This window comes from Danio rerio, chromosome 5 (genome assembly GCF_049306965.1).
Source record: "Danio rerio strain Tuebingen ecotype United States chromosome 5, GRCz12tu, whole genome shotgun sequence".
NCBI classification, from domain to species: domain Eukaryota; kingdom Metazoa; phylum Chordata; class Actinopteri; order Cypriniformes; family Danionidae; genus Danio; species Danio rerio.
The window spans coordinates 10,344,920-10,369,739 of NC_133180.1; the positions used below are offsets into that span (position 1 = coordinate 10,344,920).

The 24,820-nt window shown below is 37.9% G+C and overlaps 1 protein-coding gene across 3 annotated transcripts in view; it reads right to left on the reverse strand.

The window, feature by feature from the left end:
• sh2b3 (SH2B adaptor protein 3) overlaps positions 1-24,820 on the reverse strand; it is a 138,567-nt gene that overhangs the window by 67,228 nt on the left and 46,519 nt on the right. For 2 of the 3 annotated variants that reach the window (XM_073951971.1, XM_017356229.4), the window contains one exon: positions 432-1,409. In XM_073951971.1, coding sequence (XP_073808072.1) covers positions 432-1,382 — 951 coding nt within the window. In that variant the 5' untranslated portion in view covers positions 1,383-1,409. Of the gene's footprint in view, positions 1-368; positions 1,410-24,820 lie in introns of all 3 variants that reach the window. The other variant, XM_073951972.1, reaches the window with a different exon arrangement.

Sequence of the window (24,820 nt, forward strand, 5' to 3'; positions counted from 1 at the left end):
CAGGGAAATGGATCTTTTTAAAACTTCAGTACCGGAACAACACTATTACAGACAACACGAGGGTGTGCTGGAGAGGACTGCATTGTTTTATTGCTCACCGGGTTGCACAGGCTGAAGCAGGGAAGTCCCTGCGGTTTTTATCTGGTGCCATGAACTAAAGCCTAAGAGGACACTCTTAAGGAGATTGTGATGTTGTTTGATGCCTAATATGCTTTTAATTGTTTAAATTAAACTGAACTAGATGATATTAAAATGATGTTTACACCATATCTGCAGCAACAGCTGGAGGTTTGTAGTCCATAGGATGTTGTTGCAATGTTTACAGAGCTGATCCTATACTTCCGGGTTGCTTCCCACCGCAGCCTCGCTTTCGCCTTTTAAAACGGCGGTCGTGTGAAATAAACGTTTAGGACCTCAAACGCTTGCCTTACCTTGGGTGGGTCGTAGAGCTCTAGCAGGTACCTCTGGCTAGCGCTGTGCTCATTGGTCCTCCTGACCTGCAGGCGGCAGCGCTGCCATTGTGGGGCCGTGTCTGAAATAGTGTCGTCCACCTCTAGGTACCGCAGCTGCCCCTCTTTACAAACACTTCCAAACTCTTGCCTCCGTCTCACAGTCCGCCATGGATTCCAGCGCTCCCACAGTGCAGCCCTCTGTGAAGTGCGATTGGTGGGTACCTGCACAGGTGGGCTGTGAGGGGTGCATTCAACACTCACAGGTGGTCCACCACTCGGGATCAACTCGTCCCTTGGGCAACAACTTGAGGATTCGCCAAGTTGCGGAGATTTCTTAAAAAGTCGACAAACGCTTTCTCGAATGCGACTGACAGAAATGTGAGTTACGTCATTTCGGGAAGGGAAGTCGCATGCAGTGGGAGAGTATCCTTCTGAGCCAGTCCTAAAATCAGAGCGTTCGTTTTCCTGACTGTGATTCCGCGTACGGTGTGTAGTGTCTGGAGGAGAGCAGCGCAGCAACTGCTCCTGTTCCCTAGGAACGCCACTAGCATCTGGTTTGGACGCTAATATGGCAACTAGAGGAGCAGGCCGCACGGTCTCCCTGTAATCCAGCACTCCGGAGAACGAAGTAATGCGTAAGCGGCTGGTCATAGGTAGTAAGGGAGGTGGCGGTGGGGGCCGCAAGGAGAGTTCTGCATTTTTGGCCACCTCACAGCTGAAGTGGTGCTGGAACAGGGCGCTGAACTGCTTGGAGAAACTGTCCGGCGGGACCACATCCTGCACCGGCCGCTCTCTGACGAAGCGCCGGTAGTGCTGGGCGAGTTCTCGGGCCGTGGTGCTGGCATGCAACTCGCAGAACTCCCTCCATCCACAAGGAGGTGCTACGAATGGTGCAGTGCTCGTGGTTTGCTGGACAGTGTTACCATTCATTGCAGTAACCAGCAAAGCAGGAAATCACTGCAAAAAACAAATAAATGAGAACAATTATAAAGGGTAAATAGCGTTAATTAGCAATAAATAATGAGGAAAAGTGAATTGTGCAGAACCACATTAACAATATACTACGAGAAACCTCAAGGTAACTATTCAAGATTAATTAGCTGCGTTCGAAACTGCATACTTCCATACTATACAGTAAGCTAAAGTCAGCATGCGAGCCGAGTAGTATGTCTGAATTCATAGAATTCGAAATACAGTATGCGAGACATACCCGGATGACTTACTACTTCCAGCGGGATTCTGAACTGCGTATTCAATGCAGGCTGCGCTATGCCGTGATGCCCCGCGAGAGAATTTATGAATGGAAGTGTAGCGACGCAACTGACGCAGGTAGGTCCCATGATCATGACAAAATGGTGGATGTAGTACGTCCGCATTCCATTCATACTTTTCACATTAATGCTGTATAGAACGTACTTTTCTAACGGCCGAGTAGTACGTTTAAATTCAAATGCAGTGCCTACTGAGTAGTAGGCGGTTTCAGACGCAGCCATTGTGTTACTTAAGATAATTAAGCATGTATACGATAGATTAGAAGGTGGACTCTATGGGTGCTGCGTATCTTTTTGTAGAAGGTCATTTGCATAAGCTCAGCAAGCCAAACATTCATTTTACATGCAAGCTAGTCGTCTTTTAAAAATGTTTTGATGACTATATTTGACTGGGCAATCTAAACAATTTGACCATCCTTTATTTGACTTTTTTTTAACAAATGAGGGGTAGTGAATATGTTTTTTTTAAAAGATTCATTTTAACCAGTGGTGTAAAGTAACTAATTACAAATACTTAAATTACTGTAGTTTTTCTCAGGAATTGTACTTTACTAAGTAGTTTTAAAAATGTGTACTTTTACTTTGCCTTGAGTACATTTTTAGTGCAGTATCAGTACTTTTACTCCACTACTTTCCTTCAACCTGCAGTCACTACTTTATTTTTCTTGTCTATGGGGATTAGAAAAATCAGTCCTGTGATTCCTGTCCAATCAAATCACACATAGAAAGTAAATCGCATCATAATAAACTACCTCAAGACATGGGCGATTTATAATTGCAGCAAACTGTTTGGAAGCATTAAAAGTGTCCAATAAGACGTCCAAAATCTTTACACGCATTGACCCAGAGACCGTTTAGGTGCACGTCACTGATGAGAAGACGACGGATGTTTACTGTGATGATTGAAATGGCCTGAAAACACAAAGCAGGCGCAGGACATCAACATGATATCAGATTGACGTTGTACCCTAACATCATAGGGATATTGAATTTTGTTTGGAAATGAAAATAAGGTTAAGGTCAGAACTCAACATCAGGCCGTCAATGTTCAACGTTCAACCTAAAACCAACAAAATATCAACGTCTAATGATGTTACAGCTTGATGTTGTGTGGATGTTATCACTATGACGTCTATAAGATGTTGGATTTTGGTTGCCATACCTGAGGAATAAATCAGTATTTGACGTCAATATGATGTTGGTTTAAGATGTTGGCTTGACGTTGGATTTTGGTCTCTTTCTAACAACCTAAAATCGACCAAATATCAAGTCATTATTGCACATCAAAATAATGGTGTTCTTAGAGGCCGACTAGACATTGAATTTTGGTCACCCGACATCACAACCTAAATCTAACTTAATATTAATGTCTTATGATGTTGTGTGCATACAATAACTAAATGCACTACAGAATGTTACGTTTACACACATCCACAAATTGCATGTAAACGCATCAGCTTTTCACAGCGCAATACTCGCTACTCTTGAGTACTTTTATAACGGTCTACTTTATACTCATACTTTGAGTAATATTTACAACAGATACTTTCTCTACTCGCACTACATTTTTAGGCAAGTAATGATACTTTGTTCATATTCATATTTAATTTCCAAATATTCAATACCCTTTAAAAAAATTATAATAATTTTTTTTTCTGAAAATTGCCTTTTGAATATTATATATTGTATTTTTAAAGGGTATTAAATATTTTGTAAGTGAAACTTGGAAATTGAATATGAATTGTTAAATTTACAAGTATGAAAACATGTTTGAAATATTTTTAGTTGAAATATTCACAGCTTAAATAAACAGATATGTTAAATTTCAGGACCTAAAAATACAAAACCCGGAATTCAAGTCATTAATCGTTAATAATAGGTCGTAAATTCGGTGTACAATTTTTTTTTATTTTGTGATATTTAACAAGCTTTTTAATTCAATACTTTTGGCATTGATTTTGTTCCATATTTTATGTTCAATCCACTTTAATTTGTAAATAAACGATTTAGTCACCTTACTTGATTTGTGTTGGGACAACATGATGGAATTTTTACATTGTGGACATCACGTAAATATTATATAACTGCAGATTAACTATGTTTATATACTGTATACTAACCTTAACTGTTAAAAGCAATTAGTTACTAGTTAGGTAAAGTTAATAGTAACTATTAAAGTTATGGTAACGAATAACCTTAACTTATCCGAATTTGATTGTGATGCAATAAAGTGCACTTTTGTAAAGCTGCTTTGAAACAATTGTGAAAAGCGCTATGCAAACAAACTTGAATTGAATAGTTTGGCGCATCTGCTGACATGGAAATCTCAGTAATGAAACTCTTCAATGAATCTAAAATGCGACAAAGTGTATCAGTTTAGCTCATCAGGGCAGTGCTGGCGGCTTCTGATTAACTCCGGCGCTACGATACAGATTCTTCACTTTTACTCACTCACCTCTCTAGTACAGGAAGAGAATGACTAATATCACTCTTGTTGCTTTATATTACACCACAGGTCAGACACAGAAATATCTGTGAGGCCATCTTTGATGTTGAGAGGAAGACATCTGACAAGGCATCTGATACCAGTAAAGGAAAAGCCTGTGCTTCTCAATGCAAAAATCCCCTCGTGAACATGCGCAGAACCCTCAACACGTGGTGCAAATCTAGAGATGCACGATATTGCAAAAATTGAGCATTGCGATACCACACAGATTCCACACAAATGTCAACCTTGCCATGAAAAAAAGTTTTCACCAAAATAGCAAAATCATTTCTAAGTTTTTGTGTGGGCTTGTATTTTACAGTACTGTAAAAATACTCAAAAATGTCTGTTAATGATTTCAAACAATTAAATTTGATTTACCAAAGTCACACAAGTGCCAATTTCACATCTGTCACATTCATAATGGAGAGTCGTCACATCTATAACAGGGTTATTCTTATATATATATATATATATATATATATATATATATATATATATATATATATATATATATATATATATATATATATATATATATATATATACACATACATGTCTACAGTTGGAAGCAGAAGCTTACATACACTGTATAAAAAGGCACATAAAAGTCAGATGTTAATGTGACTAAACTTTTTCTCTTTTAGGTAAGTTAGGATTATCAAATTTGATTCTTTTATGCTTAATAGCAGAATAATGAGAGAGATATTTTTGAGAAATTGTTATAACTTTTCTTGAAAGTCAAGTTTACACACAATAAGATTATTACACCTCTAAAAAAGCTCAGATGATGGTGTCAAGGTTTTGGAAGTTTCTGATTGGCTAATTGACAACATTTGGGTTAAATGGAGGCACAACTGTAAAATAGTATTAAAGGAAAACCTCAAACACACTGCTTCCTTGTGTGACAACATGGGAAAATCAACAAGCAAGAATCAACAACAAAAGCCAGATTACAATTAGCTAAATTACACTGGGAAACAAATCATTTTTGGAGACATGTCCTGTGGTCTGATGAAGCTAAGATTGAACTGTTTGGCCATAATGACCAGTGTTACATTTGGAGGACAAAGAGGAAGCTTACAAGCCTAGGAACACCATCTCAACTGTGAAGTTTGAGGGTGGCAGCATCATGTTGGGTGGCTGCAGGAGAGACTGGTCTACTTCACAGCATAGATGGCATCATGAAGAAAAAACATTATGTAGAAATACTGAAGCAACATCTCAAGACATCAGCCAGGAAATTAAACTTGGCCACAAATGGCTCTTCCAAACAGACCATGACCCTAAGCATACTGCCAAATGAGTTAAAATGTGCTTAAAGGACAGAGTGAATGTTTTGGAGTGGCCATACCAAAGCCCTGAACTCAAGCCTATAGAAAAGTTGTGGGCAGAGTTGAAAAAGCTTGTGCGAGGAAGACAGCCAACAAATCTGACTCATTCACACCAAATCGGAAACGGCCAAAATTCCTTCCAACTATTGTGAGAAGCTTGTGGAGGGATACCCAAAACATTTGACCAGTTATACAGTTTAAAAAGCTAAAAGAAATACCAAGGAAATCTACATAAACTTTTGACTGTCCAGAAATTAATAAAAAATAAAATAAAATAAATAAATTCTCTCATTATTCCGGCATTTAACAAATGTAAATCATTTAGGTAATCCTAATGGATCTAAAATAGTAAAAGTTTAGTATGATTTACCATCAGACATTTAAAAAAAATGGTTAAGTTCCTTTTTTTAGAGTGTATGTAAACTTCTGGTTTCAACTTTATACAAATATATATTGAGATAAGAATACAATTTTACCACATGACTTCATTCTTTCTGCTTCAGCTTAAGGCTGGTTTATACTTCTGCATTAAGTGATCTCCGTGACCCACAGCGCCTGCTTTGCGTGTAGTCGTGCATTTACACTTCTGCGTGCTAATTGTGTGATCTGCAATAACACTATCAAGTTTCTTCTCAGGTGTTTTGTTGTTTCTAAATGCTACCTTAATGTACAAGTAGCTAAAACGTGATAGATCCCGCCCCGGTTTTCACTTTGCACAATCATGATTTTTCTTGGGGTGGGACTTTGGTCTCTATCATTTTTATTCAAACGGGAAACTAGCTTTCCATACAGATCAAATGTGGACCATCATAACCTTCGCCCAAACCCGGCTAACTTCCGGAAAGTGAGGGTAACCAATAGCGTTAGAGGTAATGATTAAACCAAGTCCCGCCACAAAACTGACGTTTTGCTAACGTTTTGCGCAAGCAGAGAGAAGAATGAGCAAGCGAGAGAAATGTGCGTGCACTGAGGCACAACCTTGCTCGCGAGAGCGTACATAGTGCGCATAGATGATGTAGTGCATCTACGAGGGTTTACAACGAGCTCACATGGACTGGAATAACTACAGCTGTTGCCATCATTAATCTCATTTTAAGCAAGAGATTGCGATGACATGATGACGTTTGCATGTGTTGTAGTGCTGTTTAATTTCTTAGAGGTAAATTTACTTATAGGTAAATTTTTTTTTTACCCCTACCCCATCCCCTTGGCCCTTGGACACTTTATCCCAAGGGCCAAGGGGATGGGGTAGGGGTAAAAAAAAATTGAATTGGTATTGAGCCCAAGGTTTTGAGATGCTCATGACTGTTAAACACATCAAAACAGTGTTGTGAAAGAGTCCATATCGATTCTGAATTGAAATATTGCGCAGCCCTTGCCTAAACCCCCCACAGAATCAGATGGCAGTCGCCATTTGCAGCCAAGGGGAAATTTTTATTTAAGGCAGCAAACAAAATGTATAAAACCTGCACATGGGTACCACGCTGCAGACACGTTGCAACACAACTGGAACCAATCTCCCCATTCTTGTTCCCCACATCCTCATTCACAAGCGCGTGGCCCTCTTGGACGTCTGTGAGCATTTATCTCTGCGTGAGAAGTGAACGCGGCTGCTCTTTTTTTAGCTGGCTGTTCTTAAAGATCTGTTGGAAGCCCTGAAGCATGACAAAATGAAGGTTTAGTAGATGAAAAAAAAAAAAAGCGACAGATCAGAAAAACCACAACACTCGCATACAGAGAGTGAAAAAAGAAGAAAAAAGGAGGAGGGGGGCATAGTATAGACGGCACCATACGCTCTTTATTGGGCGACAGGAAGCATTAACCTACACAGGGAGAGAAACACCCATCACATGTTTACTGACAAGACAAGTGAAGTTGGAAATGAGTATCTGCACTCAAATGTTTGCTGTTTGTTCAAACTACTTTTTTTAAAACGAGCATTTTTTTTCTTTGTTTAATCTACTTAAATTGGATAAGAGACCACATAGGAAAGCTAGGTTTCTGCTGGAAGTGGTGTTGGGCACATAAACCTACGGTCTGTGTAGGTCCTAATACTCCACTATAGTGAAGGAGACTCTATACTAATCAGTGAGACGTTAAACCGGGGTCCTGACTCTCTGTGGTGGCTAAAATTCCCAGGATGTCGTTCGATAAGAGTAGGGGGGTTTAACCCCGGCATCCTGGCCAAATCCCCCCACTGGCCTTTGTCCATCATGGCCTCCTAACCATCCCCATATCATATGGCTTTATCACCCTGTCTCCTCTCCACCAATCAGCTAGTGTGTGGTGTGCAGTTTGGCCCAATATGGCTGCCATTGCGTCATCCAGTTGGATGCTGCACACTAGAGGAAGTTGAGGAGAATCCGCCAACATGTAAAGCACTTTGAGTGTCCAGAACAGCTATATATAAATGTTAGGAATTATTATTATTATTATTAACTGAAAAAAAGAAAAAAAAATTAATTGGAGTTACTCAATTTTTTTTACCCTTTTGGACTCTATTTTAGACTTTGTATCTATTTTAATGGATATTTAATCCTTTATTTATTTAATTTAATTTTTTCCTAGGCATTTCACCAAATTTAATGCCTGTTGTTTGTTCATGATATTGGACTTTTGTCATACAATCAAACAGCAAAGCTCTTTTTGTTGTAATTCGAGAAAGATCCACTAGGGTGAAAAAAGAGGCATGGCAAAACTGTTCCAAACAGAAGCTAAATTTTCAATGATTTTATTCACATTTATTGATATGTTAGTCAATGTTTCATGGAATGTTAAGGAAAAAAGAAGGATAGCTAGTTACAAAGAAGGATACGTAGTAAAAATTTTTAAAAGGTGCACATCAGCGTCAGCCACAGAGAGGGCTGTGCGACAGCATGAAGGCTGCGCCATCAGAGTATACTCGTATGCTTGGCACAGAAGTATAAATCAGCCTTTAGTCCCTTATTTATCAGGGGTCGCCACAGTGGAATGAACCGCCAACTACTCCGGCATATGTTTTACACTGCTGATGCCCTTCCAGCTGCAACCCAGTACTGGGAAATACTCTAGGCTAGTTTTCAACATTATAACACTGTCTGTTTCAACTGATAACACTTGGTACTTTAGGCTAGTTTTTAAACTGCAGATGGCGCTCTAGGCTAGTATTTAAACTGCAGATGGCACTCTAGGATAGTTATCAACATCAGATGGGGCTCTAGGCTAGTTTTTAAACTGCAGATTGCACTCTAGGCTAGTTTTTAAACTGCAGATGGCACTCTAGGATAGTTATCAACATCAGATGGGGCTCTAGGCTAGTTTTTAAACTGCAGATTGCGCTCTAGGCTAGTTTTTAAACTGCAGATGGCACTCTAGGCTAGTTTTTAAACTGCAGATGGCACTCTAGGATAGTTATCAACATCAGATGGGGCTCTAGGCTAGTTTTTAAACTGCAGATTGCGCCCTAGGCTAGTTTTTAAACTGCAGATGGCACTCTAGGATAGCTATCAACATTAGATGTCGCTCAAGGATAGTATTTAAACTGCAGATGGCACTCTAGGATAGCTATCAACTGCAGATGGCGCTCTAGCATAGTTATCAACATCAGATGGGGCTCTAGGCTAGTTTTTTTTAACTGCAGATGGCACTCTAGGATAGTTATCAAATGCAGATGGTGCTCTAGGATAGTTATCAACATCAGATGGTGCTCTAGGCTAGTTTTTAAACTGCAGATTGCGCTCTAGGATAGTTTTTAAACTGCAGTTGGTGCTCTAGGATAGTTATCAACATTAGATGTCGCTCAAGGATAGTTTTTAAACTGCAGATGGCGCTCTAGGATAGTTATCAACATCAGATGGTGCTCTAGGATAGTTTTTAAACTGCAGATAGCGCTCTATGATAGTCATCTGTCGCCACTGGCTCGCATGGTTCAGAATTGGTAGAGCTACGCATCGATGAATTTGCTCTTCAGTGTTTGAACTCTCAGTAATGATTAAATCACACTGAACTGAGCTAAACTGAACTGAACTGAACTTAAACACTAAAACCTGAACCACACTGTTCCAGTTACTATGACCATTTATGTGCAGCTGCTTTGACACAATCTACATTGTAAAAGCGCTATACAAATAAAGCTGAATTGAATTGAATTGAATTATCAACATTAGACAGTGCTCTAAGCCAGTTTTAATGGTGCTCTAGGCTAGTTTTTGACATCAGATGGTGCTCTAGGCTAGTTTTTGACATCAGATGGTACTCTAGGCTAGTTTTTAAACTACAGACTTTGTTCTTGGTTAGTTTTTAACAGCAGACAGCGCTCTGTAAAAAATGCAATATATCTCTCTTTTTTTTTCTTATTGCCACAATCAGGGCCGGAGTGGGACTTCTTTTCAGCCCTGGAGTTTCAAGCATTAGACCGGCTCACCTCAGTTCACGACTGACTATATTAAAATAAGGTCATTTTCAATTCAGTTTCTAATTACACTATCATGTCTTTTTCAAGAAAACAGCTGCTTTAGAACTTCAAATGTTCAACAACCCTACACTTTTATATCTCTTAAGATCTTTTAAGAGTCTCTATACTCTTAACAATAAAAAAATAAAATAAAAAAAAGTTACTCGGGTGAGGATCGAACACAGATCGACGACGTCGTAACGCAACGTGCTGACCACTTTACCACAATAGCGCTGTTAAGCTTGTGTGGCCGGAATTATAGTTACATCATCGTTACCCTGCAGGCTGCATTTTGCTCATGACGCTGCGAGACAATAAATAAGAAGAGAGGAGCTGCGGCAAAATAATCAATAAAAAGAGTGAGGCTATTGTCAAATAAATAAATAAATTTAAAAAAAGAGCAACTGCAGAGAGTGCAAGCAGCTAGAAACAACGGCGCTCGCGGCCAAAATACGGATTGACCCACTGGGAACTCTCTCGGTCCTCCCGATTGGCCAATCCGGGCCTGGCAACAATAAACATCCTTCATTTTTCAATGCAAGCCCATATGATTTGCTCTCATTACAAAAAACTGAGTAATTCCATGCAAATGTCAACCTTGCCATAAAAAAAATTAGGTTTCACCAAAATAATAACAAAATCAGTTTTTGTGTGGGCTTGTATTTTACTGTAAAATACTCAAAATGTCTCTGTTAATGTTTTTAAACAATTGTATTTACCAAAGTCACATCCATAATGAAGAGACATCACATCCATAACCAAGCTTTTTCCTCATACATGCAAAATAAAAATCAACGATTTTTCTTCTATAGTAAGCCAACTCTTATGCTTCTGATTAGCATTGTTTCTTTTGGGTTGTGCAGTTTAATTCACAGAATTTCTACAAAAGTATGTTGTCTAGGTTTTAGGTCACATCCATAACACATCTTTATTTCCCTTGTTTAAAATATAAAACAATGTTTACAGATGGATTTTTTTCTGATCCCAAAACTCTGTGGTTAGTTTTGCAAAATATAAACAGATGTTTCAATACAATGTTAACATGCACATGTGAACTTAAGCTATGTGCATAAAGGTCACATCTATAACACTGGAATTGCTCGTGACCCACAGAAGAAGGTCAGACAGACAGGTTTGCAAAGTCATTCAATGCATTTCAATTTCACTTCAACCAGCTTGGCCAACCCTCATCTAACCAAGTCTAAAACCCCTCTTTTCATTAGAGTGCATGACCTACGTGGTGTTTACAGCCCATCCCGCGCACTGCATGCTCTCGCCTGGTGCACTCGTGCTGTTGTTCAGCGCACATGTCGTGTGAGGCGGTCCCGGCCCCTTGCGTGGGCCCCCGGGTGCTCGTTCTATCAGTGATCATCCGGCCCACTAATGACTCAGCAACCTCCAAACAGCCGAACATCACTTCCTCTCTGGCCATCAGTCTCCCCTTCCTCATCTCTCATGTGCACACACGGTGAATTCCCATTCTCACAATACCTCCACAGTTCTGTTTTCTCCTCATCCTCGATGCACCATTTCTCCATCTGTAAACGTCCACTCAGCCAAACAGCCGCCTCATTGTTTTCAGACTTCTCACTCATTTCCTGTTTCAAGCTGCTTAGCTCTAATCTTTCACTTTTCCATGTACTTTGCACTTTGTAGGCTTTACTACCCTGATAAATGCTCATCAGGACATTAGAGGTGGGAGCTTCGACCAAAGCCAATTTCAAATCCAAGTCATTTGTATGTTAAATGGGTTTCTTAATCATATATTAGTTGCTTGATGACCGATGTGCAAACAGCTCGCCCAGAAAAGTAAAAACAAGAGCTTCCTCAACTTCCCCACAACATGTCGTTTAAAATGTTCAAGATCATGCTGAAAGAGCCATTGTGTACGGTAATGTCAATCCATTTTGCAAATAAAAGTGATTTGTTCAAGTTATAATCTCACAGTCAGATGTACTCCACTAAAAAACAATAAAAACTTGCTGCCTAAATAAATTTAGTTGAATCAAATGAACTTTTCTAGTCATCTCAACTCAAACCGACTTAAAATATAAAATATAATAAATATAAAAGCAAAATGTTTCATAAGTAACAATATTTAGTAGAAACCTGATTAAAAGAGTTTAAAGTAACAGAAAAACTTGCTGTTATAATATTGTCATCATTTGAACAGTTTATAGAGTTTCGAGTGGGTAGTTACATAGTCTATAGCAGGGGTCTTAAACTCAATTTACCTGGGGGCCGCAGGAGGCAAAGTCTGGGGGAGGCTGGGCCGCATAAGGGATTTCACAAAAAAAAGTCCTAAAATGTCATTATTAACAGTTTTGATTATTACTTCTGAACATGAAGTGTCCTGAACATTAATAGAACATTGAGTGAAGATTATGAACAGTTCTTCTGAACATGGCATCTTTTGCCTACTTCTTGCTGCCAGAGACTTGACAGCGCTTCTTCTCACAAATCTGAACCACATTTGGCTTTAGAGCGGAAGCAGTTGAGACCCTCAGTATGGCTTGAGGATGATCATCATTAAGTCTAGACCTGTACTTTGACTTATTGAAGTCCTAGGGAAAAAAGTGGGGGAACTCACTCAAAACTTCCATTCCCTCACCTAAAAAAAAGGCGTATATATGTATAAATAAAACACCCCCACCCCACTCCAGTCACATCAGTCTGTACCAGTCTGTATCTACCTATAATATCAACACAATCTCAGGCACGTGCACACATAGGGCTCAACCTGTGCAGAGCACATGCCCTTTTTAGTCTTGCATAGAAAGTGCCCTTCCAAAATGATCAAAAGTGCCCCCGCGACGCGACACACCCTCGGTCCCGCCCTTCAGTAGGCGCGCGATAACACCGCTCTTGAGTACGCGCGCGACATCACAGCTGATCAGAACGCGCGCGACATCACAGCTGATCAGAACGCACGCGACAACGCGCATTGAGTGACAAGCGCGCTGTGTACGGATAGAATCAGCGGAGCTGATATCATCTTTAATAACTGATTTATTTTATCTTTGTCATGATGACAGTACATAATATTTGACTAGATATTTTTCAAGGCACTTCTATACAGCTTAAAGCGACATTTAAAGGCTTAACTAGGTTAATTATGTTAACTAGGCAGGTTGGGGTAATTAGGCAAGTTATTGTATAACCATGGTGTGTTCTGTAGACAATTGAAAAAAAAAATTGTTTAAAGGGGCTAATAATATCGTCTATTAAATGTCTTTAAAAAAATTTAAAACTGCTTTTCTTCTAGCCGAAATAAAACAAATAAGATTGTCAAAATGTCCTTGCTCTGTTAAACATCATTTGGGAAATATTTAAAAAAGAAAAAAATTCAAAGGGGGGCTAACTTCAACTGTACATACATAAATAAATATATACACACACACACATACATATACACATGCATCTATCTATCTATCTATCTATCTATCTATCTATCTATCTATCTATCTATCTATCTATCTATCTATCTATCTATCTATCTATCTATCTATCTATCTATCTATCTATCTATCTATCTATCTATCTATCTATGCGTGTGTATATATAATATATGTATGTAGTTAGTTAGTTAGTTCGTTTGTTTATATAGCACATTTTTCACAACACAACGTTGCCCAAAGTGCTGAACACAATCAATACTAAATTAATTCATAAAACCAACATTACAAACATAACAATAAAAACATAAGGCAAACCCCTCAACATTAAAAAAGTTCAAATGCTAAAGAACAAAGATAGCATTTCAAATGCTTTTTAAACAGATAGAGTTGAAGCGTGTCTGATGTGGGGTGAAAGCCTGTTTCAGAGTTTTGGGCCGATTAAAGCAAAAGCTCGATCCCCACTTTGCTTACACCGGGACCTTGGTACAGAAAAGAATAAATTGATCAGAAGAACTTAGTGACCTAGCAGGATTATACACATGTAGGAGGTCTGATAAGTAAAGTGGTGCCAGTTCATTTAATGATTTAAAAACAATAATGAATAGTTTAAAATCAATCCGTGACCTTATAGGCAGCCAGCTCTGAGAGGAAAGAACTGGGGATATGTGCTCATACTTGCGAGTCCCTGTCAGAAGTCTCGCAGCTGCATTTTGTACTAATTGCAATCTATTCAGGGCATTTTGACAAATACCCACATATAGAGAATTGCAAGAGACAAGTCTTCCCAAGATAAAAGCAAGTATCACCTTCTCAAGGTCATTAAAAGAAGAGAAAAAAACAGAATTTAACAACTGAATTTACATACATACATGGAGCCTAAATTTAATGAGATCATTTGTTCACAGACCAGTGAACTGCAGAGCTTGCACAAATATATCCATATATAACCAGCAGATGTTTTATTTTGTCATTAAGAGCAAAAAGCGCAGCACATATTTATAAAAACATTGCTGGATGGCGTCTGCATGTTTGTCATAATTAGATTGCTGCAAATGTATTTCCAATTTCTTTTCCAATTTCAATTTCTTCTGATCAATAAACAAGTGAAAGGTTCCACAATCTGGCAACTTATTTTTTTTCTTTTTTCTTTTTAAATCAGTGACATCTGTATGGAGCAAGATCAGTCTCAAAACTAATACATTTACAAGATAAAATTCATACATGGCACAGCACAATTCACTTTTGCAAAACGTAATATGTAAATTTAAAACACATATCAAAAATATAACACGTGCCTAATTCACAAGTAAAAATAAATATTTGTCAAATCTTGTTTTTTTTTAATCGTGTTTTAAATTTACGAATTGATATTGTTTATTTACGAATTGTTTTGAATTTTCGAATTAGATGTGTGTATTTACAAATCATATTTTAAACTTATCAATTGGATTTGTGTATTTACGAATAGTGTTTAAAATTTCTGAATTAGATTTGTGTATTTACAAATCGTATTTTTAAATTTTAGAATTAGATTTTTGTATTTACGAACCGTGCTTTGAACTTATGAATTGGATTTGTGTACTTACGAACAGTATTTTAAATTTACGAATTAGATTTTTGTATTTATGAATCGTGTTTTCAATTTACGAATTGGATTTATGTATTTACGATTTGTTTTGAATGTACTAATTAGATTTGTGTATTTACGAATCGTATTTTAAATTCACAAATAAGATATGTGTATTAATAAACTGTGTTTTTAATTAAAGAATTGGATTTGTGTATTTACGCATCGTGTTTTGAATTTATGAATTGGATTTGTGTATTTACGAATCGTATTTTAAATTTACGAATTGGATTTGTGTATTTACAATTTGTTTTGAATTTACTAATTAGATTTGTGTACTTACGAATTGCATTTTAAATTTATAAATAGGATCTGTGTATTAATGAACTGTGTTTTTAATTAAGGAATTGGATTTGTGTAATTACGAATCGTGTTTTGAATTTATGAATTGGATTTGTGTATTTACGTATCGTGTTTTGAATTCATAAGTTGGATTTGTGTATTTACGAATCGTATTTTAAATTTACGAATTAGATTTGTGTATTTATGAATCATGTTTTTAATTTGTAAACTGGATTTTTTAAATGTGACTGTGCTTTGGATGTATGAATTATATTTTGTAAATGTATTATTTTTGAGACTGATCTGGCTCCATACATTAGTGACTACTTAATGAAATATATTTCTGTCTGCAGTTTACTTTATGGCCACTGATAACCAAACAAAATCAGAATTTTACATAGAGCCTCTTTAAATAATCAGATACTGTTATCAAATCCACTATTTATATATATTCTGCAAGACACAGGGCAGATTAGTGGAAATGTATTTCTACAAATTTTATTTCATTAATGTTTCTTTTTTTCTTTCTTTTTTTTTTCAAAGGTCAAAGCAAAGACGTCCACGTAGTTCATGTTGACACAGAAAAAAACAATGGAAAAGCAGAGCAGTGGAATGCAAAAACATGTTCTGTGTGAACAGTCACTAAGCCTGGCATAAGTATAAACGCAAACAAACAACATACACTGACTCAAAACATTAACGTCATCAGCTAATGCAAGCAATCCTTCAGTGCAGTTCACGACTATGATTGGCTTTTGTAATCAGTTGACATGGCATCAGTACATGGATGCTAGGGGTTCCTTTTCAGTTGCTGCAGTGCCGTTGCAATGGTACAAGACAGGTCTTTGTAAAATTAAATCCAATCATGTATAGTTAACAACTAGTGTTAAGTTTACCTGAAAATATCTGCTAGTAAAATGGGAATTATTTATAAAAATGTATCATTTTATTTATAAATAAAACCATTTTATTTCATGCTTATGAAAATAAAAATGTAAAAAAGGTCATTATCATATTACCACTTTAATTTTGCATATTAGGGCACTTTGGCCTAAAATCAAAATCTCTCTTACGATAAATGAGCGATTATTTTAATTATTTATTTAACAGGTTTTGAACAGTACATATGTACATCTTTAGAAACATGTTTTGGTGACGTGTGACGAAAAAGGCCAGAGCAAAGCAAACACTACTAGATTACTGTTGTGTTTGCGATAAGAAAAACCGCTAAACACATGCGGGCATTTCTTCTTTCGTTCTGTTTACTGAACTAGTCTGCAGTAACGAAAACAGGAGACGCATTAGAAACAAACAGATGGACAACCAAAAAGTAACTCAGGGCTATACAAAGAGTGGCCAACGCAATATACATACAGTCCTGATATGAGCCCCATATCACACTCAATAAACTACAAATACAATGGTATAAATACAGCACTGCAATGTACAAAAGTCATATAATGACAATTATCACAAATTGTGTCAATAATAATAAAAAAAAAAAACTTTAATACGCATCATGGGTTTAACCTTCTTCATTGGCTTCAATTTATATTTAAATGTATTGATTTTTAGTATTCTTACTATTTACAAAAATATTTTGTATTTTGGCGAGGCAGTGGCACAGTAGTTAGTGCTGTCGCCTCACAGCATGAAGGTCACTGGTTCGAACCTCGGCTCAGTTGGCGTTTCTGTGTGGAGTTTGCATGTTCTCCCTGCCTACACGTGGGTTTCCTCCGGGTGCTCCGGTTTCCCCCACAGTCCAAAGACATGCAGTACAGGTGAATTGGGTAGGCTAAACTGTCCGTAGTGTATGAGTGTGTGTGTGTGTGAATGTGAGAGAATGTTTCCCAGATATGGGTAGGGCATTCGCTGGGTGAAAACTTGCTGGATAAGTTGGTGGTTCATTCCGCTGTGGCAACCCCAGATTAATAAAGGGACTAAGCCGAAAAGAAAATTAATGAATGAATTTTGTATTTTTTTCCTTAAATTATCAAGTTAGACATTCTGTTCAGACTTATTTTTTTATTCCTCGTTGTAAAAAATCTATGGGCAAAAGAGCTTTTATGTTTAAGGGTCCAACAGATTGGAATAATTTGCCTGCGAACATTCGATCCATTACATCATTTAAGGTCTTTAAGCAGACTTTGTTATCATATTTTACTTTGGATTGTACTTGTTTTTCCTGATGATGTCATTATTTATTTGGTGATTGATTTACTGATCTGTATATAGTTTTGCTACGTATATATATATATATATATATACGTATGTGTGTATGTATACTACTAAACCCCCCTCCCACCCCCCATCTTATTTTTTTCCCTTTTTTAAATTTTTTTCATTAAAATTGTCATGTTTTTGTTGTCATGTTGTCATAAAATTGTCATGTTTTTGGATGTTGTGTAAATAATGTTTAGTCTTCTTGTGTTGTTATTATGTGACTGTGATTAATTGTGGGGCCCCCTTGAAAATGAGATGGTACATCTCAAGGGGTTTATCCTAATGAATAAATATATCAATATCAACCTCTACAAATCATCTGCTCCATTTACAAGAACTATCTCAAGTGTGTGCAAACACACACACACTTCAGCATCATCATTCAGAGCAAACACTTCTTCAGCTTAGTGCACTGCTGTAATTTCCGCTCTTTGTGTTCCAATTCGACTTCAAGTCCATTACATTTGCACTCTCTATTTCCCTGGCAGGGGTCTTTGGTTGCTCGACACACACACACACAAACACACACACACTCAGTGAGTTTCCTGTACTGTAGAGTCGTGATAATAAAAGCAGTGCCCACATGATACAGAGTCTCAGAAACTGATTTCAACCACGTAATTCTGCTGAATCAGAGAAAACGAAAACCTCACGGCTGCTTCCTCCTCATCGACTCCACAAATGCGTAAACAACATGGACCGAACGCGTCGCACAAGCATGAGAACATAGAATACAAAAATAAAGAGTGTAGGAAGCAGACAGGCAATGGGCTTATTCACAGAGACAGGAAACCCTGCCCTGCCTTAGTGACCACTTACTTACACACACAAACACACACACACACACACTGTTCGCATGTAGATTTGAACTTTGACTTCAAGGTTTTAGCCGTGAGGGTCTTGTAGCAAAAGGAAAACTTGAATAACACGACAAGAAGGCAACCATGTAAAAGCAAAGACAAAATTCGCCAAGAAAAAACCCTTTGTTTTTACTATGTTTTTACTTTGTATTTGTCTATGTTTTTACGGAAGTATTGATCTTTCAATTTAACAAATTATTTAATGAATTAGCACCAAATCAGCATTTTTGACACTTACTCATGCCTGTGGATTAGGGATGCAACAATTGTAGATTTTGGTTTTACGTTTATATTATATTTTTAAGTATAATTTTTTTTGAGAGGTGCGCATCAACATCGGCGTCAGCCATGGTGGGGGGTATGCGACTGCGTGAAGGCTGCGCTGGACTGTACTCATGCGCTTGACGCAGAAGTATAAATCAGCATTTAGCCTCAGTGTACAAGGTCGGAACTTTAATTTAGTGCACAGTGGGCATAACTTTATTTAGTTGCTAAGGCTCAAGGATAAGGACTGCCCGATGGCACGGGGCCAGCATGTGAGATGCTCGGGACTGTAGACAGGATCATTACTGGCCCGATTGGGCCAGTGCTGCCTTATCACTAAAATTTAATTTGCCTGCGACTATTTATCAATTGCATGCAAATACAGTCTTAGGCCTCGTTTACACTAATGCGTTTTAGTTTGAAAACGCATAAGTTTTACTATGGTTACAGCATTCGTCCACACTACGCCGGAGTTTAGAGCGCCGAAAACGGAGCGTTTTGGAAACGCAGGAGACGATTCAGATATTTTTACAATACTTGAAAAAAGTTAGCCCAGGCTCATTGGAATATCACACCTCAGACTACATTTTTGCAAAACACAAAATACGTTGCTTTGGGTACGTTTTATTGGATGTTTCAAATCACAAATCCACTAGAGGGCGCTGTAACTTTTGCAGCACGGGATGCGCATCATTCATATTTTTAAAAGCGCAAAAGAGCACGTGCTGTTGTGTGTGTGCGCGCCGTGCTTGGCCTCGGACAGGTAGCGTGAGTGTGTGTTTGCGCACGCGCCGCGCTTAGCCTCTGACAGCAGAGCACAAACACATCTAACGCGATCCTAATGTGAGCGCTTTAATGGTCAAATACATGCACATTTGTGTCAGAGCGCGGTGTTTAGTGATTATTCATATTAACCCTCATTTGTGTAATAAACTAACAAGTTGAGAATCAAAAGACACGAGAAAGAGAAACCATATCAGAGCCGCACTATTCTTAAAAAGACAGCGTGCGATATTCCTGCTGCTGCAGACTGTTTTTATATTTAATCAATAATACAATCAAAAATACAGTAAAGATGCTTAAAGCACAGTTTAAACGACAGATTTAATAATTCATTTCTAATAACTGATTTCTTTTTTTCTTTGCTATGATGACAGCACATTATATATAACAAGATGTTTTTCAGGATACTAGTATTCAGCTTAAAATGACATTCAAAGGCTTAATTAGGGGTAAATAGAAGTCATTGTATAACAGTAGTTTCTTCTGCAGACAATCAAACATATATATTGCTTAAAGGGGCATAAATAAAACAAATAAGCCTTTCTCCAGAAGAAAAAAAAATTATAGGAAATGCTGTGAAAAAAAACCCTCTGTTAAACATCATTTGGGAAATATTTATATATAAAAATTACTTCACAAGGAGGATGAATAATTTTGACTTCAACTGATAATCGTTTTGAATAATCGTGATTACAATTATGACCAAAATAATCGTGATTATGATTTTTCCCCATAATCGAGCAGCCCTAGCAAATAGGTCCAGCTTAAGAACCCTGTGATGAAAATGGAATCATGGATTCTAGGAATAAGATTTACTGTATAAAATGGAATATGATAGAATGTAGACAGGAACTGGTGTCCATAAAGAAACTCATCGATAACATGTCAAAATAAAAATATAGTTAAATGAATTCTGTATTTTGTGATTCACAAGGTTTTTTTTTTTTTTTTTTTTTTTTTTTTTATATGGGTGTGAATTGTATTATGGGACCTTGGTAAACTTTTGATGTTGAAAATTCAATTACAGTTTAACAAAGTAACTTTTATTGACATTTTAGTAGTTTGATATTATGTTCACAAAATTATCTACAAAGAAATAAGTCTGTGAAAGTCTCAGAAAATGTACTGGTTGTGTTTTATATGGTATTTCTACGCTAATATACGAAACCAATCCAGACAATATTTCACTTTAAACTATTAAAAATGCTCTTAAAAGTAATTTTTTCGAACGTTTTAAGGTTAAAAGTTCTTGGAAGAAAGATCAGGGCTTCACAATGCAATTCAAAAACAAAAATAAACAGGAAAAAAAATAAAAAATTAAAACATGAATCACAAAATACAGAATATTTGCTAATTTATGAATTTTTTTTTTCTGTGGACTGTACAGTAGAATGTGCTTCTTAAAGTACTAAGGCTAAAAATAAATAACATTAAATGTAAAGGAGTTCAATACAATTAATAAGAACTAAATCACATGATTTTATCAGAAATAAAGCAGAATTTGAGAAATAAAATGGACTACACAGAGTTAAAAAGCAACAGAAGTTACAAAATAATTGTAACTGTGAAATGTTAATTGTACCAGCTTAAAGGTGCAGTAGGTGATTGTCTTAGGAAACATGTTCTGTTGTGCTGGTTGAAAGTCTCTTCATAATCCAATAGTATTGATTAAAGTAAATGATCTAAATGTATTTATATGTATTTATATTCTTGGTAAGGCATAAAACGAAAAAATGTTTATTCAATTAAATATTGTCGGGTCGGCATCTCTCATAATTCCGATAAGCAGCTCAAACTGTCTGTCAGCAAATGCAGATTTGGGCTTTTGCGCATCTCCGCCATTAGCGTGTGCACGCCTGCATAAGCATCGCGCATGCACGCCTAGATGAGCGTCACATGTTCACGACATGTGACACGAGACTGTCACAGTCGCGGCAAAATCAAATGCTGAATTGAAACTTTTTAGACTCCTGAATCAATACTGGAGTTACTTTTGCACACTTTGGCTGAAGTGTTTATGTTAGACAGGTAATGTTCTGCTTTAAAGCTATTGTAGCTTCACGCAGAGCTGATGTAGTTTGGGCTGTTACAAATGGGTGATGCACAGACGTGTTTGTTCAGCCACTGAAATATCCCGGTGAAAGATTAATGTGACTATTTTTATTTTCATAAAGTTCCTTTTACCACATTGATAATGTCGATTTTTATTTAGTTTAACAACAAAACATCAGTAAATAGTAAACGCTATTCTGCCTAGCCTGCTTTACTGAGCTGAAGACGCTTTCATATTCACATTGGGTCATTTCTGAACAATGACAGCCTGTGACGCGCTTCCTATAATGTTTAGCGCTACTCTGAATATTCGCTCTGAAATAGTGGCGTGTGGCGAATGACATGAACTAGTGGGTTGTCAGCTGTTGTGTCGCGGTGGGCGCGTTCACAATTTTTAGGAGGCGTGGCTTTGAAACACTGTTCCTCCTTTGCCGTCCAAAGCTAATATGCTAATCGATTAGCATTTTGTCAGATCATCCACTGCAGCTTTAATGATTTAATTAATTGGACCAGATTTTTGATTGCATAATAGTAAAATGGAAAAATAAATGAAAAACCAAATGTCATAAAGTTCAGAAATATTAAATGGAAAAACTACATTTGTAGGGGAAATATGGCTGCAATTAGCATAAAAAATACAACAAACAAAAGTGTAAAACAGCTTTACAGGGCTTTCCGGAATCAAGCATGGACAGACAAACTTGAGTCTGAAAACTTCAGTTCTATGATATGAACAACGCAAACTATAGATTCTTTTCAAAAGACTAACTTAAAATCAAATTGCAGCTCTTTACCAAACACAGATATTTGTGATTGTGATTGATTTGAATAATTCCTCAGCACATCATGCAAACAATCTGATTTGTGGGTTTTATTATTTAAATAAAAACAATCAGCGAGAGAAAAACAGTTTGCAAACAGCCAAAGCAGCAGGATATGAAAAAGAAAAGGCTCTTGGGATTGTCTTCCTCTTTGCCTTCACTGCGTATATGTGTGTGTGTGTGTGTGTGTGTGTATGTGTGTGTGTGTATGTGTGTGTGTGTGTGTGTGTGTGTGTGTGTGTGTGTGTGTTCACGTCACATTTCCGGTGACCCAGCTGGACACACTGTCCAGACACTGTTTATTCCCTCTAACTCACCAGAGTGCAGACTCACTCTCGTTTTCTTCTATAAAAACATAATTTCAGAGTATTTTAGATCTCGAATGATAACCTAATATGGAAATGTATAATATAAATATCTCTGGGATTTTCTTGGTTTAAAGTGAACTGGAAGTTGACTGTTTCAGAAAGATGATGTACTTGCAACTGAAGTGATTATTGAGTAGGGAGCAGAGTATTATTTCTTTAAATGTTTTATTTTTTCTCTCATCTTTCACTAGTAGCTAAGTAATGGTTGGAGGGGCGTGGCTAAGATTTTTTTTGCCCAATCCGATAAAACGATGATTACAGGAATGACCTGATCAGCAGAGGACAAAAAAGCAGACAAGACCCCGCCCTCCCTTCAAAAAAAAAAGTTATATATACATATTTGGGTGTGTGTTTTTTAAAAAAATGCATAACAATAATTCTAAAAATAATAAAAAATAATATTCTTTATATAAATATTTGATATTGGCCACACTAATTAAGTTTCTTTTTTTTTTTTATCAGTTTAAAATGTTTAGCAGTTTAAAAGTCACTTAAAGGGCACATAGTTTACCCCTTTTTTATGATTTAATATTAATATTATGGTTCTTCTGAGTGTGCCAGTTTAGGTTCAGTACAACACACAGTTCAGATTTGTTTATTATAATGTGTTAATAATAATAATAATAATAATAAGAATTCCTTACATTTTATATAGCGCTTTTCTGGGCACTCAAAGCGCTTTACACACAATGGGGGGAATCTCCTCATCCACCACCAGTGTGCAGCATCCACCTGGATGACGTGACGGCAGCCATTTTGCGCCAGACCACACACCACACACCAGCTGATTGGTGGAGAGGAAAAAGCGATGAAGCCAATTGGAATATGGGGATGGTTAGGAGGCCATGATGGACAAAGGCCAGTGGGCAGATTTGGCCTGGATGCCGGGGTTAAACCCCTACTCTTTTCGAAGGACATCCTGGGATTTTTTAACGACCACAGAGAGTCGGGACCTCGGTTTAACGTCTCATCCGAAAGACGGCGCTCACTGAGCAGTATAGCGTCCCCGTCACTGTACTGGGGCATTAGGACCCACACAGACCGCAGGTTGGGCGCCCCCTGCTGGCCTCACTAACACCACTTCCGTTAAAAAGTGTTATGTTGGGGCGTTTACACAGTTTGCTGTTTTAGGGGCGTGTTGCTTTACATGAAAATTAGTTTCAAATTCCCGCCCAACGTAACAAGGGGGCGGAGCCAAGAGCTCCAATGCTCTGTGTTTGCAACAGTCAGGCAGACCGAGAGAAGCTAAGCTAGGATCAGCATTCAGCCGTACATGTACGCCTCAGACACAGACCAAGCAGAGAGTACAAAATCATGTGTCTCTGTACAGTTTTACAACTGTGTGCTAGTTTCAAGTGCCGAGCTTGTACACCGAGACAAATAACCACGCACACTGAATTAACTTTGACTGAGGCACCGGATGTGCCACTCGAAGCCACCACACGGCACACCAGACACTCTCAGTGGCGCGGCAGAAACATGAAGAGTCCCGAATTGTCGCACCACGCAGTGCCAGGCATACCAGAATTCCAAACACAGGCCTCCACCAGGGCAAACACAACGGCGCCCCAAGTCGGCCAATGCACCCAGCCGCCGACGCGAAGCGCTGCCACGTGCACCCTGACAGAAACACATGCCTAGAACTCCGAAATGTATGGCGCCATGCCACGCAGAGAGGCGCTTCTGGTGTGCGACCTGCAGACAAGTTTGTTATTTTATTTTCAATGGAGAGACGCGCACATGAGGCAACGCACTTGCACTTTTCCAGCTGCACCTAAGATCACAGGGAGCTACTGTGTTCGCGAGAAATGCAAACGGCTGAAGTTTAAGGTAGACGCAATGAAAAGTACACGTTTGCAAACCTACCAAAAGGTACAAGCAATAATTTAGATAACAGCAATAATGTGGGGAAAATTGATCTTGTGTTGAGCCCAATGAGCTTTGCGTCTAAAAATAGAGCAAGGGTGGCAAAGGTGAAACAACAAACTGAGGATATGGTGACGCGTGGCTGTCAATCAATAGTGGTGGGCGGGGGGGACCGCACTCCTACATCAAGTTGCGGTCGGTCTGAAAACCGATCCAATTGGTCCACCGTTTTTATGTTATTAAATTGAAAAAAAAGGACTGTGTGTGTTTATACTACCCCAGTTTTGGGAAATCGCCGACAA